This window comes from Leptonychotes weddellii, chromosome 7, assembly GCF_054177405.1.
Source record: "Leptonychotes weddellii isolate Sample4059 chromosome 7, ASM5417740v2, whole genome shotgun sequence".
NCBI lineage: Eukaryota > Metazoa > Chordata > Mammalia > Carnivora > Phocidae > Leptonychotes > Leptonychotes weddellii.
The window spans coordinates 113,859,885-113,877,964 of NC_138375.1; the positions used below are offsets into that span (position 1 = coordinate 113,859,885).

The 18,080-nt window shown below is 38.7% G+C and overlaps 3 protein-coding genes and 1 pseudogene across 4 annotated transcripts in view; 2 read left to right on the top strand and 2 right to left on the bottom strand.

Annotated features, from left to right (window-relative positions):
- TGFBI (transforming growth factor beta induced) overlaps nt 1-18,080 on the bottom strand; it is a 220,310-nt gene that overhangs the window by 67,816 nt on the left and 134,414 nt on the right. The window lies entirely within an intron of this gene.
- LECT2 (leukocyte cell derived chemotaxin 2) lies at nt 1,211-8,858 on the top strand. The gene is made up of 4 exons (XM_006744674.3): nt 1,211-1,494; nt 2,975-3,071; nt 4,548-4,693; nt 8,408-8,858. The coding sequence occupies exons 1-4, from the start codon at nt 1,449-1,451 to the stop codon at nt 8,572-8,574; spliced, it is 456 nt and encodes a 151-aa protein (XP_006744737.1). The 5' UTR covers nt 1,211-1,448; the 3' UTR covers nt 8,575-8,858.
- On the top strand, nt 4,606-11,879 carry LOC102745288 (neutrophil gelatinase-associated lipocalin pseudogene; annotated as a pseudogene). The gene is made up of 2 exons (XR_004079214.1): nt 4,606-4,693; nt 11,260-11,879. The product of XR_004079214.1 is annotated as a neutrophil gelatinase-associated lipocalin pseudogene (transcript).
- On the bottom strand, nt 14,136-16,742 carry FBXL21P (F-box and leucine rich repeat protein 21). The gene is made up of 3 exons (XM_031040592.2): nt 16,690-16,742; nt 16,123-16,340; nt 14,136-15,150 (listed from the first exon to the last, which is right to left on the bottom strand). The coding sequence occupies exons 1-3, from the start codon at nt 16,740-16,742 to the stop codon at nt 14,507-14,509; spliced, it is 915 nt and encodes a 304-aa protein (XP_030896452.1). The 3' UTR covers nt 14,136-14,506.

Sequence of the window (18,080 nt, forward strand, 5' to 3'; positions counted from 1 at the left end):
CTCCTGACCCATCTACCTTTGGTGAAAGTGCTAATAAAAATAAAATGGTCCAGGCATGAGGCATGGGGGAGACATGAGAGGTCAACTTCATGCTGATAGCTGACCTTATCTTGCAAACGTTAAACATCCTTCGGTAACTGTAACCCAACAAGTAACCAGACATCCACACACATTTCCTTGTGAGGAAGTACAGCTCAGAGAAGATAAAGGTCTCATTCAAAATTGTCTATTAACAGGTCAGCATTTCTAATCAAAAGATCTCCACCATGTGGCCATCACCTCAACATTCCTCACAATCCCTGATAATACACAAGAAAACAGCGAGTGCCTTCAGGTCCTGGGATTTCAGTTCAAAACAGACATTAGTCAGCCTCTTCCAGAACACGGGTTCAGTTAGCTAGCTTACATTTGCTTTAACTCTCGTAATATTTCCTTAATGCTCCATAATTCTGAGAGCTGATGGTTTTCTAATGTAAATGAGGGGGTGTGCCAGGCTGGCTGCAGTTGGGGTGGCCTGGCTAGGGTGGATTTGTTCCGTGTGACTTTCACTCTCTTCCAGGGGCCAGCAGGTTAGTCTGGGAAGGCTGTCTGCACAGTGAAGGCAGAACACGAGGTGAGAGACACAATTCCCTGTAGGGCTCAGGCTCCACTCGTGAACTATCACTTGTGTCTCATTTGGTTGGTCAAAGCAGGTCACAGAGCTGAGACACACAGCAAAGGCTGGGAAAGCACCTCTGCCTCCAAAGAGACATGGGAAGAGTGTGGATGCAGGGAAGGGCCACAGTCTCAGTCTCCCACAGCCCCTGACAAATTATTTACATGGGGATGTTTCCACAGGAAATCCCAGGGCCTCATATAATATTAAGCATAACAAGGAGGTGTTAACATGTTTGAAATATACAGAAAATCGCATATATTAGTATAACCAATAGCCTTGTATCTACCTCTGATAATTAACAAATTAATACTTTTACCTATTTGCTTCTCATATTTTTTACAAAATATTTTAGAGTTTAAGCACTCTGTATACCACTCCATAATTCTATTTCCCTCCCTCTTCAGGGGTACCTATTATACTAAAGTTAATCTGTGCATATTTGTATACTTTTCCTATGTACACAGCCATTCATGAAGCCAGCCATAGCCTAGAAGGCAGTCACCTAGCCTTATCACTTTCTGTTAATATTTAGTCAGCGTTTCCAATAAAATTACCTTCTTCTTCAGATCACTTTTACATAGGTCCTACATGTGAACCAAATAGCTACCCAGGGAATATTCAACTTTGACTTGCTTCATTCTTGTATTTTTTGTGTGTATCTTACACTAAATTAAAGAAACGAGAGATGCAACATTCTGAGGCTAAATAATTCAACCGGCTATTCTTCAAAGAGCGTGGGGGCAATTCACATTACCAGAGGAAGAAACATCATAAGGAAAGCAAAAGTCAAATGTTTTCCATAGGAGTCCTCCTTTTTGCTGTCTTGATGTCAACTGGTAAGTCAAAAAACAATTTTAAAATCTTGGCTAATTTAAAAAAATTTTTAATAAAAGATTTAAAAGTCATTAATATCACAATCACAGCAGAAACTTATGTGGTTGATTACTAAAAATGGACTAGGAAGAATACATGGTCGGGGATAAGGGGTCCTCCATGATTTCCACCTGAATATTGTGATTCTTTAACAAGGGAAACAGAAAAGTGGAATGGAGGACTTAAAAGAAAAGTCTGTCAATCTTGGTCTAGGATTTAACTGGAACATCATTAGAAAATAAAGAGTCTGTGTAAGAATTCAATTTGGAGGATTCCTGATAACAGCAACTGGTGTGGATTAGGACAAGGGGAATGCTCCCTTAAGAGTCAGGAGAGAAAAATGAGTCAGTTAATAAATTGTCCAATATCTGCCTCAATTCCCAGGGATAAATATTTGTTGCCAAAGTGATGGTATTATATCTCGATCAAGATGTTGACTTGAAGCTTGGCTCAAAGGTATAAGACATTTGAAACCCATCTTCTAAAAAGTATATTAAAGAATATACTTTAAGGGCCATATTCTGTAGCTCCTCTCGTAGCACATATATTAATGAATAATAAAGTATCTTTAAATAAAATCAACAATCAAATTAGCTGGTTCTTGCTTTTGCTTCTATTTTGTTAGTTTATTTCAAAATAAAAGGGTGAGTTTGCTAACCGCATCTCTCTGTGAATGTTAACATTGGAAATCCAGGAAATTTAATTCAATTGAGTATTTACTGCTTACTAAAGAGAAGCTCTACCTAAAACAAGTGTATACAAAATACACTGAGAGAGCCACCCCTCCTCCATGCTTCACTGCTACACAATTTTTCATATAATTATTTCTACTCCCTTCTTTCCCTTGTCTTTTCCCTCCACTCTAGGCTAAATTGGTCTGACAGATTCTTATTTCTAAGAATCTCCCTCTTCCATGTTTGCAGATATGAAAGAGATTTATTTAGTGCTAAATAAACTTTGCTAGTTCAGAGTCTGTTTCTTCTCTAATTCAAACATTTTCTTGGATTTGATTATTAGTACTGGCAATAAAGGAACACTTCAAAGTTACTTTAGAATTTCTAGAATTATTTCTTTGAGCCATGCTGTTCATTTTTGCTTCACCTAAACATAATGGTCCCAAGTAATAAGCATAGAAAATTTGAAAAGCACAATCTATGCCACTCATTAGTCAATAATCTGAAACAAACTGTAATGATGGAGATTAATGCTTATAAATAAACAGTTATAAATACTCTGTACATAATAAAACAGAATTTTATGGCCAGGGAGAAAGCTAATTTTCCATCTGAATCCAGAGTTAAAAGGCAGACCTGCCCATAACCTACAGAAAGAGAAAAACTAGTGAAAACAGAACTTTTGAATCCACTGGGAGACATGTAAGATAAACAGAGACTGGAAATATGTGAAGTCAGAAAATCTGCTTCTCATGTTTCTCTTTCTTAGCACTGGCTGGACCATGGGCTAGTATCTGCGCCAGCAAGTCTTCCAATGAGATCAGGACGTGTGACAGTCACGGCTGTGGCCAGTACATTGCTCAAAGGTATTCTTATGGTTCTTAACCCCTCTGCTTAATGTCCTTGCCTCAAGCGCTCACAGTCATCTCTCTCTGACAGCAGGATTCAGAGATGAAAGCAGCTGTACTAGTGTTTTTAGAGCAGCTTCCAAGACCTCTGCTTCAAGTATGGGCTCTGAATTGGGAACACAGCATGTAATAAAGAAAGAGGGAGGGGAACAAACATAACAATCGTCATCAATCCGATTTTTCAGGTTCTAGCCTGTTAGGCAGGAGAAGAGGTTGGTAAGAGTGAGCATAAAGACAACAGTGAGGCTTGTCAGAGACAACTTAAAGAACGCTCACAAGCTGGGATCGTTTCGTGTTTGTGCTCCATTCACCCTAATAAATTCAGGAGTTATCACTCACTGTATTAAAATATCATATACAGTAAATGATTTTTTTTTTAAGATTTTATTTATTTGACAGAGAGCACAAGCAGAGGGAGAGAGAGGGAGAAGCAGGTTCCCTGCTGAGCAAGGAACCCAATGTGGGACTCGATCCCAGAATCCTGGGATCATGACCTGGGCCAAAGGCAGACGCTTAACCGACTGAGCCACCCAGGCGTCCCAGTAAATGATTTTTTAAAAAGATTTATTTATTTGAGAGAGAGGGAGAGAGCATGCACACAGGGGGAGGGGGCAGAGGGAGAGGGAGAGGGAGAGAGAGAATCCCAAGCAGACTCCACGCTGAGAGGCGAGCCCAGCTCGGGGCTCCATCCCAGGACCCCGAGATCATGACCTGAGCCGAAACAAAGAGTTGGACACTTCACCTCTGGAGCCACCCAGATGCCCCCACAGTAAATGATGTTTATAATGACTTCTGGATTTCTGAGACAAAAATCAGATGAGGGTAATGTGATTCTTTTATGATAAGTCCCCATAAAAAGACTTTTTTTTTTTTAAAAGATTTTATTTATTTATTTGACAGAGAGATAGACAGAAGAGCACAAGCAGAGGGAGTCGCAGAGGGAGAGGGAGAAGCAGGCTCTGCACTGAGCAGGGAACCCGATGCGGGACTCGATCCCAGGACCCTGAGATCATGACCTAAGCCTAAGGCAGACGCTTAACCATCTGAGCCACCCAGGCGCCCAAAAAGACAACTCTTTTATAGTGGTCTTGAAGGGGTCAAGATTCATAGATCTATAAAATTTACTTACATAGATAGATGTCTCATTTCCCCAAAATGCCATATAATAATCATAGTTCATAAATTCTTAAAGTCTCTCTATATACCAAATACTATCTTAAATGCTTTAATCTTTACAATATGATTATTACTACCTGCAGGTAGGGAGGTTAAAATTGAGATAAAGAAGAGTAAGGAAACCTGGGACATCCCAACATGTTCTCCAGTTTCAGTGTTTGATATCCTAGTCTGGGAACAGTGAGCGAACACCACATTTCTGGGCAATAAAGTTCCCAGGGCATTTTCTCAGTCTGTTCATTCTTATTTACATTCTAGAAATCACAGGCCTCACCCAGGTGTGGATGTCTTGTGCTCTGATGGATCTACCGTGTATGCACCTTTCACCGGAATGATTGTGGGCCAGGAGAAGCCTTATAAAAACAAAAATGCCATTAATAATGGTGTTCGGATATCTGGAAGAGGTAAGAAGTGTTGTATACACCTGGGACACATCCTGGAAATGTTTGATGGTTATTTATTTAATGCATTTGCCATACACCAAAGTTTCATACTTCCTTCAAAATGATGACATCTACAATAGAAAGGACATAGAGTACCAAACTAAAACAGCTCTTCCCCTGATATCATCTTCTTTATGCACACACTCTACCTAACCCCACAGCTGACTGAAGGACTTTCTTCTTGTGGCCCATGTGGTTTTGTCCAACAGTCTACAAACAAAATCACTTTCAAGAGTATTTACTATAATAGATACTTCCATTTACCAAAATCCCACACTTCAAAGATGTTGGCATTCCTGCAAAAGTTGACTGGGAAATATTTTCCAAGGCCTCTATGTTCTAGGTAAAGTTGGGTCACCTAGTACTCCAGGTATGGGCCTATTCTTTATCTGTTTGGTTTTTTTTTTTTTTTTAATCCACTGAGGTATAACATTCACACAGAAAAGTGCACAAAGCATAAGCACACAGCTCCTAAATTTTCACAAAGTGAATAACACTGTATAACCATCACCCAAACAAGAAAAAAAAATTCAGCAGCATTCCAGAGACCCCCCTGTGCTATCTATACTCATTCTTCCCAGCAAGGATAATCACTATGCCACCATACACTAGTTTTGCCTGTCTTGGGAAAGGATATAAACAGAATTAAACAGTATGCAGTCTTCTTTGTGGGACTTCTTTCATTCCACATCATGTCCGCAAGATTTGCTTTGCATGTGATTTCATTCTCAATGATGTAGGCTGTTCCATTACATGCATACAGCTTCATCTATGTAATTATCCTTCTCTAAATGGACATTTCGGTAGCATCCAGTTTTAGGTGACTACAAAAATGCTATGAACTTTCCTGCATGTGTCTTGTAATGAACATAAATATGCATTCCTATTGGGAGTGAGCCCTGAAGACACTGCCCTCACCCCAGCCCTGAGAAAGAAACACTCTGTGAGGGACCTCAGGTTCTTGAGAAGCTCTATGGTGGCTGTCCTCTATATGCCCAAAATGACAAGAGAAACTGCTGCCACTTGATATCTGATAGTATAAATCTTTCAACTTTTGTCCTTCTTTCAGATTGCCTTGACAATTCTTGGTCACTGGCATTCCCAGATACACTATAGAATCAGTTTATCAATTTCCACCAAAAATTCTGCTGGGACTTTGATTGGGTTTGCACTGATTATATAGATAAAGAAAAATTGATACCTTAAAAGTAATGAATCTTCCAATGAATAGACATGTTATACCCTCCATTTATTTAGGTCTTCCTGCACTGTAATATTAGTAGTTGTCACATTGGTTTCCAGTGTTGAGGCTGTGTACATATTCTGTTTCACATGTACCTAAGACATACTGTATTGATTTTGTTTAGATTTTCTACGGCAGTACTTCCAATAGAAATAAAAGTCATGTATATAATTCAAAATTTTCTAGTAGTTACATTAAGAAAGTTAAAAAACAGGGAAAATAATTTTATTTTTTTTAATTTTTTTAATTTTTTTTATTATTTTTTTATATATTTTTTATTCTTATGTTAATCCCCATACATTACATCATTAGTTTTAGATGTAGTGTTCCATGATTCATTGTTTGTACATAACACCCAGTGCTCCATGCAGAACGTGCCCTCCTCAATACCCACCACCAGGCCAACCCATCCTCCCACCCCCCTACCCCCCAGAACCCTCAGTTTGTTTTTCAGAGTCCATTGTCTCTCATGGTTCGTCTACCCCTCCGATTTCCCCCGCTTCATTCTTCCCCTCCCGCTACCTTCTTCTTCTTTTTTTTTTCTTAACATATATTGCATTATTTGTTTCAGAGGTACAGATGTGAGATTCAACAGTCTTGCACAATTCACAGCGCTTACCAGAGCACATACCCTCCCCAGTGTCTATCACCCAGTCACCCCATCCCTCCCTCCCCAGGGAAAATAATTTTAATAATATATTTTAACTCCATATCTTTAAAATATTATCATTTCAAAATGCAACCAAAAAATTACTAATATTTTAATTTTTTTGTACTGTCTCCAAAATCCATCAGGCATCTTATACTTAAAAGTACATCTGTGATTAGCTACACTTCAAGTGTAGACTAGCCACGTGTAGCTAGTGGCTACCATGGTGGACAGCACGATTCTAAGGCGTTTCTTATGTTTTCTGTTCACTTGCCCTGTTTTCACTGATATGTGTGTTAAAATCTTCTATTACTGGTGGGTTTCTATTTCTCCCTGTATCTCAGATAGTCTCTGCTTTCTTTTTTTTTTTTTTTTTTTCTCCTTTTGCAATATTTCCTTTTTTTTTTTTTTAGTCTCTGCTTTCTATACATGGTTTCTGTGTTATCTGACACATGGACAGTTGCAACTGCTGTATCTTCATTGTATTTCGCAGTATAAATTGTCCTCCTTTGTCTTGTTTCTGTGATTTTCGGCTTGAGTTATACTCTCTGATAATAGAATCGTAACCCTTGCTTGTCTTATTATTTCCATCTGCGTGACAAATCTTGATCCAGCCCTTAATTCTTTGCCTTTTTCTTTTATTTAAAGATTCTATTTATTTGAGGAGTAACAAAGAGACAGAGGGAGCACAAGCAGGGGGAGGGGCAGAGGGAGAGGGAGAAGCAGACTCCCCGCTGAGCAGGGACCCCCCCCCCCAATGTGGGGCTCAATCCCAGGACTCCGAGATCATGACCTGAGCTGAAATCAGATGCTTAACCCACTGAGCCACCCAGGTGCCCCTTGCATTGTGTTTTATTGGATACAGCATAGAATTGGGTTTTGAAAAAAAAAAAGAAGATAGCAGGAGGGGAAGAACGAAGGGGGGAAATCAGAGGGGGAGATGAACCATGAGAGACGATGGACTCTGAAAAACAAACTGAGGGTTCTAGAGGGGAGGGGGGTGGGAAGATGGGTTAGCCTGGTGATGGGTATTAAAGAGGGCACGTTCTGCATGGAGCACTGGGTGTTATGCACAAACAATGAATCATGGAACACTACATCAAAAACTAATGATGTAATGTACGGTGATTGACATAATAAAAAAAAGAATTGATCATGGAACACTACATCAAAAACTAATGATGTAATGTACAGTGATTAACATAATAAAAAAAAAAAAGAATTGGGTTTTGGTTTTCAAGCCAGTAAGAATTTTCTTTTTTAACAGACGAGTTAACATTTATAGATATACCCATGTATGTGGTCCCAAAAGTCATATTACATTATAATTACAGTATTAAATTAACTCTACTTCTCCATTTGGTGGGTCTTTGTTTTTAAATTTTTTTCTTTTAATGTTTAGAAAGATTTGCATTCTTGTGCCAATTATGTCCATTTTTCTTTGTCTTTAAAGGCTAATCATTTTATTAGAATAGGTCTTGGAGTTGAAATTATCCTGGGTGAGAACAAGAAAATATGTTAAAAGTCTCAATTTTCTCAGCATCCTAGTGTTTTTTTGCTATTCCTCAATGCCTTCATTAAATCCTCATTTGAATCTACTCTCCCTTGGGCATCTAGTCTTCATTTCTGATACAATTTTGTCACCTTCCTCTGTTCCCTCACTGAGTTCAATCAAGTCTCACTTCTTTTTGTCTTCTCTTTCATTTTTGTTCTTATTTTTTGAATTTCTGATTCAAGGCTACTGAAACCCAGATAATAACTAATTTAACTTCTTTTCTTTTAGGTTTCTGTATTAAAATGTTCTACATTAAGCCAGTTAAATATAAAGGTTCTATCAAGAAGGGAGAAAAACTAGGAACTCTACTGCCCTTGCAGAAAGTCTATCCTGGCATACAATCCCACATACATATTGAAAACTGTGACTTGAGTGATCCTACCGTGTACCTCTAAGTAGAAGACACATGACCAGATCTACTAAATACAAAACCATCTCCTTAAAAACCTGGATGCATCCCCTACTCTTCAAGAAATTTGTGTCCAAATAAAAACATGATGCATGCAAGAAAGACAACAGCCTGTTTCAACTCACTGTCACTTGAATGTTTGATTGTCAACTAATTTCTGAGAGTTCTCTGATTTTTCTGTCACCTGTGGGATCTGAGGGGTTTTTACCTGTTTGTTTTTTAAAGTTTCTCAGTCCTGAACACACAGGATAAATAAACATATGAATTCCAGCCTCTCCAGACTGCATTTCTGACACTTCTAAGACTAGCTACCTTTTCTGCCTAAAAATAAGAAAAAGCCTGAAGCTGTTTTCCTGGCACAAGAATAGAGTTGCAAAATGCCAGACACACACACACACTTCATAAATATTAAGTGAACAAACTGGAGTTAAACTCTGAGTAAAGGTAGGGAAGCGTTTCAGCAATATCCTCAGGTTTATCAAACTGGACAAAGGGTAAGTTGTTTGCATGGATAAGAGAGAATTGGCTGGTCTTCATATCCACACTTCCCCACACTGTATGAGCAGAACATTTTCTAAATCATAAATGATGGCCGTCCGATAAAATACATCATTATTCTCGATTTCAGTAAGACTGCATTACAGGAGGTACTAGGATGAGAAAGAGGTCTATTTTAACCTGAAGTTAGCTCATGAAACCAAGTACCTCATGGAAACTCAGCCTCATCTAGCCAAATGCCTACCACAGCCCCTTATGTCTACATATCATTTTTAACCTAGATTATTCTTTCTTAGTTATGTTGACAACAGGTAGGAAGGGGAAATAAGACTATACAAATGCTCCAAGGACCAGAAATAACTGGCTCCCTAGATTTTAGTTAGTGAGAAATGAGTAAGTTGAATTTATCATTCTGGAAACTTTTCATGAATTTTTTGCTTAAATCCTTTTGGAATGTAGAAAACTCCAGCAGAAAGATTCCATTCTTAGTACAGATGTGCTAGAGGAAAATATAATTAATTATATTATTGGAGATTTATTATCGGAGAAGTAGCTGCATTTGTATGCTAGGACATACGTATAAGAATGTCCATGATATCACTATTTGTCATGGCAAACCCTGGAACAACTCAAATGCTTATCTACAGTTGATATGAACAAATGAACTGTGATTTAGTCACAGAATGAAATAGTGTACAGTGGTCACAAAAAATGAGCCTCAGCTAAACATAACAAAATGGATGAGTCATAGCAATATAATTCTGAGTTTAAAAAAAGGCCTAAGATTATATATAGTAGGATACTCTTTTTATAAAGTCAAAACAATTAAAACCAAAATGTAATTTTTAGGAACACATATATAAATGATAAAAGTATATGAAAAGCAAGCAAATGATGAACATTAGTTACCTCAGGACTAAGTAAGGGAAGCCACGCAGAAAAATTAAAGTTATTGTCATGTCAATGTTGTCATTTTACAGCTGGGAGGTGATTTCATGAGTATTTATTATGATAACATGTTATAGTAAGTAACAAGACTTGCCGGTGGATGGTCAGAAAGAAGAAAGAGTTAATGATGACTCTCACTTCAGTCTCTACAACACAACTGGTAAATTCTCATATCCAATTACATATTATTCTCTACCATATCTTAACATCTCATGTAAATGTTTTTACATGCGATGTTAATTAAATTAAGAATTTAATTTTTAGGTTTTTTAAAAAAAACTATAACCAACACTGTCTGGTTTGACCATCTACCTTATTAATCTCCTTAGTGCCAAATCACTTTTGGTTGTTTCCAGAAACTAAATTTGCTTTCAAAGGACAAAGGCTGGGTTCTCATTCAGAACACAAAATAGGAATTAGCACAGAGACTTAGAAAACAATTTTTAAAGGAGCTCTAAAATGTTCGCACAATAAATAATTAACCTTCTTAAGTGATTGTTTTAAAAACCAGACTCGTTACCTGGAACGGAGAGCTTCCGCAAGGCAGAGCAAGAACGGTGCCTTCTGCCTAGCACTCCATAAGCACTCTCATATCCGTTCAATGGAAATGCAAACTTCAGTCTAAAGGACTGCTCTCTCAGGAAGAACCAGAATACGGCGCCCTCTGGTGTGCTTCAACAGAGGGTTGTTGTTTTTTTTTTAATTTCCTTTTCTTTTTAGATTTGGGTGTCAAAATGTTCAGTTTAAAGTATTGTTAAGGTTCAGGGGCGCCTGGGTGGCTCAGTTGGTTAAGCGACTGCCTTCGGCTCAGGTCATGATCCTGGAGTCCCTGGATCAAGTCCCGCATCGGGCTCCCTGCTCGGCAGGGAGTCTGCTTCTCCCTCTGACCCTAACCCCTCTCATATGCTCTCTCTCATTCTCTCTCTCTCAAATAAATAAATAAAATCTTTAAAAAATAAAAATAAAAAAATAAAGTATTGTTAAGGTTCAAATGACAGAGAAGTGATGGTACTTAATAACATATTTTTCCTTAGTGAAAATGACTGTAAAATATACTTTGAAAACTGTGACCCAGATACTAGGTTTGATGACTGTAAATTAATAATGCAAACACAATTAATTTTTACTTATAAAATGTTTTGAGTTTTCTGCAGAAAAGTAATTTAATGGAAGAACAAGATAAGTGGCCATTTTAATATAGAATCCTCTAACCTTGGACTTCCAGGATGACCAGAAAAACGAGCCCAGTTGAAGATGTACACCACCACCTACCAGCTGAAAGACAACGGCAGTTACAACGTCACCTCCACCCTGATCAGGAACCAGCGCTGCGACCACTGGATCAGAACTTTTGTCCCAAGTTCCCTGCCTGGCCAGTTCACCCTGGGCAACATTAAGCGTTACGTCGGAGTGCAGAGCTACACCGTGCGGGTGATGACCACCAACTACAACCAGTTTGCCATGGTGTTCTTCAAGAAAGTTTACAAAAACCAGGAGTACTTCAAGATCACCCTCTATGGGAGGACCAAGCAGCTGCCCACTGCTCTGAAGGAATACTTCACCGGCTTTGCCAAATCCCTGGGCCTCACCGATGACCACATCATCTTCCCTGTCCCCACTGACCAGTGCATCGATGATAAGTGAATGAGTATGCGGTGTCCCCCGTCTCTCTCCACCCCATCACCCTCACGCTGACCTCTGCCCAGGGCACCGCCCAGCTGTTCCACCAACCCGGACACCAGGAGAGAGCCCGGAGACCCTTCTCACCACACAGCCCACCAGCTGCTTCCCAGGCTGCCCTTCTGATGGAACCCCTCCTTGCTTGCTAAATAAACACATGCCCCCCCCCCAAAAAAAAAAAAAAAAGAATCCTCTAACCTTAAGTAAACAATACTTTTCACAGACTTCCAAAGTAAATGGAGATATTTTCATTATATAAAGCATAAAAATACTCTGTTTTCTTGTCTTGATTTGGCTATCCTAAAAATGTTTGCTATTGAATTTATAAACCCAATATGTTAGGCCAACCAGGGTCATCAAAATGAGCTGATCAATTCTACTGAGTTTTCCTTTAAGAGTTCTTATAGTGCTTACTGCACTAGGTCCAACTACTAAAAACCACGACTGAAGACCACTGCTAAAGACCACCGTTTAGAGTGGCAACTTCTCATCAATGTACAAGAGGCCACGGGTACTCATTATCGTTCTGTGCTAGCAGGCAACAGGGAGAAACTCCACCTTGATCTCCCTTAGTCAGTCCCTCTCTGTTTCACTCTTTAGTGAAACCAACACTGGCATCCTATACAGGTATATACACTCCCACCCTACTCCTCCACTGCACATCACGTTAGCCAGTGAGACCAGAGGTCACCTCTTCAGTATTTCCACCATTGCTCTGACCTCCAACCAGCCTGACCCTCCAATTCAGGTTTGCCACTTCCTTTATGTCTGTCCCATTATCCTAACCAGACCTTGAGTGCCCTGTGATATGTTGCTTCTGTACTCTCCCGAATTCTTAAGGTATAAATCACATGATCTGCAAGAGTAACAACTGTCTTTAAGAATCTGATTCTTTTTTATTTTTTTTTTAATTTAATTTATTTATTTGACAGAGAGAGACATAGCAAGAGAGGGAACACAAGCAGGGGGAGTGGAAGAGGGAGAAGCAGGCTTCCTGCAGAGTAGGAAGCCCGATGCAGGGCTTGATCCCAGGACCCTGGGATCATGACCTGAGCCGAAGGCAGATGCTTAACGACTGAGCCACCCAGGTGCCCCAAGAATCTGATTCTTTAAACAGTATTTCAGCTCCACTCACATTTATTGAGGGTATACGAATGTGCCACACAGCAGTCTGAGAGTCTCAAACACAAAGGTGAAGGAGGGAAGATGCCCGTTCTTACAGAGCTCACCATGAGAAAGGATGTGGTACAGTGTGGAGAATGCTTGCACAAGTAACTCTCTAAAAAAAAGAGACATAAAATATGCTCTTTTTAAAAATTACCACTTACAAACCACAAGGTATCCTAATTCTAATTTAACAGGTAAGAATATTTAAATTTTTTTCCTAATTAAAAAATGTTTAAAGCTGGAAAATAATAAACATTTTTTTTTAAGTTTTAATTGCTTTCTTAGAAAGAAAATGAAGATGTTGGAGAAAGACATAAGGGAACAACTCTGGAAATGAAAGTACCTAAGTAAAATTTACTGAGTGTCTACTATTTGCCTAATATTATGCTAGATGCTGGGGATACAACAGTGAGCAAAACCTGACAGTGATCTTGCACTGATAAAGCTCACAGTGCAGTGGAATTAGCAGAGAATAATCATACAAGTAAATGGCAAATTACAATGGTGGTAAGTGCACAAATGGAAGTCACAGAGTGCTGAGAGCCAGAGGCTTTCCTGAGGAAATGACATCTAAAGGAAAGATCTGAGGGAGCAAAGAGTGCGATTAAGTAGAAAGAGACTATATCCTCATGCACTCTGACTACAGGGCCCATGGCAGTCTTAAGGACCTGCAAGAGAATGCAGCAGAAGGGCAAGGGGAAGCTCCGTGAGCAATGAGGGCAAAGAAGCAGGCAGATGCCAGATCATGTAGGGTCTTGTAGATCATTTTAAGGATATATCTTTACTCTAAAGGTAATCTGTAACTAAAGAGTTTTAGCTGGGTTACTAATTAAATTATAAGATCACTTCTGCAAAGGATCTCTAGCACGGTTCCAGACAGAGTAGTAGGTCAGTACATGCAGATTCCCTCCCCAAAGACACTCCGCAAAATGTAGTTTTTTCACTTGATCTTAGCCAAAAGGCCGAGAAGCGATCTCAGTAGCATATTTAATCAATTAACAATCACAGTCTCTTTACAAAATGATCAGTATTAATTTTAATCTCATGCCCATCTTCTCCCGAGTTAACGTACTAAAGTAGAATTCAAAGTGTGTTAGAAATTAGAAATTGTTTGAGCTATAATATGATCTTATATAGTGCTAAAAATTAAGTACAATTAAGTCAGCCTCTGTGTCTATACCTTTATTTTACTCTTAGATTTTAATACTACATATCTTGTAAAATATATTCATACCAAGATGAAGGAGAAGCAATTAAAGCAGTATAAAGTTATAAATGTCATAATTTAGGGATCCAAAGCTCAATATTATAAATTTATTTAGCAAGCTAAAATGTGCCTTCAACGAAGGCTGAGGGACTCATCTACAAACCACGTGTAGTTTTTAGCCTACCACCTACCACCTAATCCACAATACAGGGTCTATGTCCTATTTATGGAAATTTCTGGCTAAACATTTCTCATAATTTTTCAAATGTTTCTGCTGCAATCCATTAAGACAGTTTGCAAATGATAAGATATTTTACCTAAAATAGTTCAGCAATGTATCTTAAAATTTATATTTGCATAGAAAGAAAGAAGCTAATCTTAATGGTTTAATAAAAAATTAACAATCTTTGGTAGCCAATTACCAGACAGGCAGGACATCAGGGAACCATATTCTTCCCAGGTGTTTGGCGACTTCAGTGTGAACTTTATCTAGGCTATACTCATCATCAGGGATCAAAACGTCTTCCATTACAGACAGCTGGGTTAGTCTTTTCCCACACAGTCTTACAAATTCAATGAATGCACTGCAGCTAACTTCACATTCACTGAGGCCCAAGGCTGTTAAGTTTTTACAGTGTTCAGCAATACAAATAAGTTCAGTATCAAGAGTCTGAAGACCATTAGCACATACCACTAACTCAATTAGTCGTGGACAGTTAAGACCTATCCGTCCTAGAATTGCTTTGCTTACTGAGCGACCAAAATAAAGGTGAGTAACAGGGGTTTCTTCTTTGAAGAATGCCTCAAATTCTTCTTCATATAAAAAGAAATACATAACAACATCCACTCCAGGGGAGTGTTTAATAAGTGCATCCCAACTTTGTTTTTTAATAGAATGAAATTCAATTTGTCCAGGATTTTCACTCACAGCATCAATTCGAAGATGCTCTAGGTTAACATGAGTTTCACTTGAAAGTGCTAGGAGAAGTTCATCACTTAGAATGTAATAATTCAACGCCAGTTCTCTAAGGCCCTGGCAGTGATCAGCTACACAAAGGATTCCTGCGGGAAATGGGGAAAAATTCTTAAGAACCAAGAATCACACCAATACTAATATAACATCTTATAAACTTAAATTTGACATCAGTTATTCATTATTTGCTAAAATAGACATCAAATGGGGTGCCTGGGTGACTTGGTCAGTTAAGTGGCCGAGTCTTGATTTCAGCTCAGGTAATGATCTCAGGGTCCTGGGATGGAGCCCCGCACTGGGCTCTGTGCTCAGCAGGGAGTCTGCTTGAGGATTCTCTCTCCCTCTCCTTCTACCCTCCCCCGCCCCACAAAATCTCTCTTTGGCTATCTCTCTCCTCTCTCGCTCTCTCTCTCATGATGTCAAGATAGATATAGATATATACATATATATATGTATACATATATATATTACACATACATCTATATATGTAATAATAAAAACACATGTATAATAAAATATACATATGACTAAAATACTTTTTTTTTTTTTTTAAGATTTGATTTATTTGAGACAGAGAGAATGAAAGAGAGAGAGCACATGAGAGGGGGGAGGGGCAGAGGGAGAAGCAGGCTCCTTGCTGAGCAGGGAGCCTGATGCGGGACTCGATCCAGGGACTCCAGGATCATGACCTGAGCCGAAGGCAGTCGCTTAACCAACTGAGCCACCCAGGCGCCCCATGACTAAAATACTTTTAGAAGCAATTTAAACTATGTCTACCTTATGGATTAAGACTTCTTTTCGAAAAAAGATTACTTTTTTCAATTATGTTTCATAAGCATGTAGTTTTCAATATGTACATAAAGTATAATATATATAGTATATATATTATATAATACAGTATACATACATATAGTATACATACATATATACTATATACTATTATACCATATGTTATATACTATACAAACAGTATGATAGTATACATTATATACATTATATATAACATATATTATACGTAGTATATAAAAGACATCATCCAAGCTTAAAAAGATATAACCTACCATCAGAGGAAACATGAGGACAGCTACTCATTTTTAGGAGTCTTAGAGTATCACTATTGTTGGCCACTAGAATTTTCAATGAAAGATCATCCACTGATGTGTCTTCAATTTTGATCGATGATAATGATTTTGAGTTGACAAAGACAACTGTAAGTGCTGACACAAAATGGGACTTGCACAGCAATAAGAAAAGAATTATGAAAATATTATTTAAAAATCTACAGCTTCAAATAGTTCATTGAAACTATATCAACAGATACTAACAATAACATAGTAAAAGCGATCAACATATTAGCATTTTTCATGACACCATTAGCCAGTCAAAAACATTTCTCAAAGATTTCATAACACACCTTGTAATTATTTCAATCCTAAGGACTTGATTTTCAATATTAAAAGGATATAACTATTTATTTCCTAGAATAGGGGCTGGCAAATTATGACCTGCGGGCCAAATCCAGCCTAGTCTGTTAGTGTCCGGCTCTTGAGTCCAAAATGGTTTTTATATTTGTAAAAGGTTGAAAAAAATTTTGTCCAGAATAATATTTTGTGACATGTGAAAATTACAAGAAACTTCCAGTGTCCACAAAGTTTGACTGGCACACGCCATGCTCCTTCATTTACGCACTATGTCTGCTTTCACACTACGAGACTGGAGTGGAGGAGCCCCAGTACTACAGTCTGTGAAGCCCATAATACTTACTGTCAGACCATTTTCAACCCCTGCTATAGAATAAACAAAATTTTCATGTTTTATTCACTCCTATATTTCCACCTAAAATAATATCTGGCACATTGTAGGAGATCAATAAATATTTGTTGATGAATAAATAAATGATCTTATTCTTCAGTGATATGCTTCTTGCTAGAAAGTTATCTAAATAAACGTTTTAAGATTTTTTAAAGATTTTTTTTTTAATTTTTAAGATTTTTTTTTTTTTTTTAAGATTTTAGAGAGAGAGAGAGAGCACAAGCAGAGGGAGCAGCAGAGGGAGAAGGAGAAGCAGGGCTCCCCACTGAGCAGGGAGCCTGACGTGGGGCTCGATCCCAGGACCCTGGGATCATGACCTGAGCGGAAGGCGGATGCTTAACCGATGAGCCACCCAGGCGTCCCTAATTTTTAAGACTTTTTTTTAAGATTTTTATTTATTTATTTGAGAGAGAGAAAGGGAGAGAAAGCACGAGCAGGGGGAAGGAGCAGAGAGAAAGGGAGAAGCAGAATCCCCGCTGAGCAGGGAGCCGGATGTGGGGCTCGATGCCAGGACCCTGAAAACACGACCTAAGCATATGCTTAACCGACTGAGTCACCCAGGTGTCCCAATAAAGATACATTTTAAAAACTTTCTATGTTTGGGGCGCCTGGGTGGCTCAGTCGTTAAGCGTCTGCCTTCGGCTCAGGTCATGGTCCCAGGGTCCTGGGGTCGAGTCCCGCATCAGGCTCCCTGCACCATGGGAAGCCTGCTTCTCCCTCTCCCACTCCCCCTGCTTGTGTTCCCTCTCTCGCTGTGTCTCTCTCTGTCAAATAATTAAATAAAATCTTAAAAAAAAAAACAAAAACTTTCTATGTTATGAAGATTGACAAACAAAAGCTTATTTATAGTTTGACTCCAAAATCGGTACAATTTCACAAGTTTTCAGATCAGTATTTTTTGACACAGATAGAAAGTCTGAAAATCGGGCACCTGGGTGGCTCAGTTGGTTAAGCGACTGCCTTCGGCTCAGGTCATGATCCTGGAGTCCCGGGATCGAGTCCCGCATCGGGCTCCCTGCTCAGCAGGGAGTCTGCTTCTCCCTCTGACCCTCACCCCTCTCATGCTCTCTCTCTCATTCTTTCTCTCAAATAAATAAATAAAATCTTTAAAAAAAAAAAAAAAAAAAGAAAATCTGAAAACCAAATCCAGGCATGATCATTTTTCCTTTTTCAAAGTCAATATGGATTCTACCAAAGGTTCTTTTAC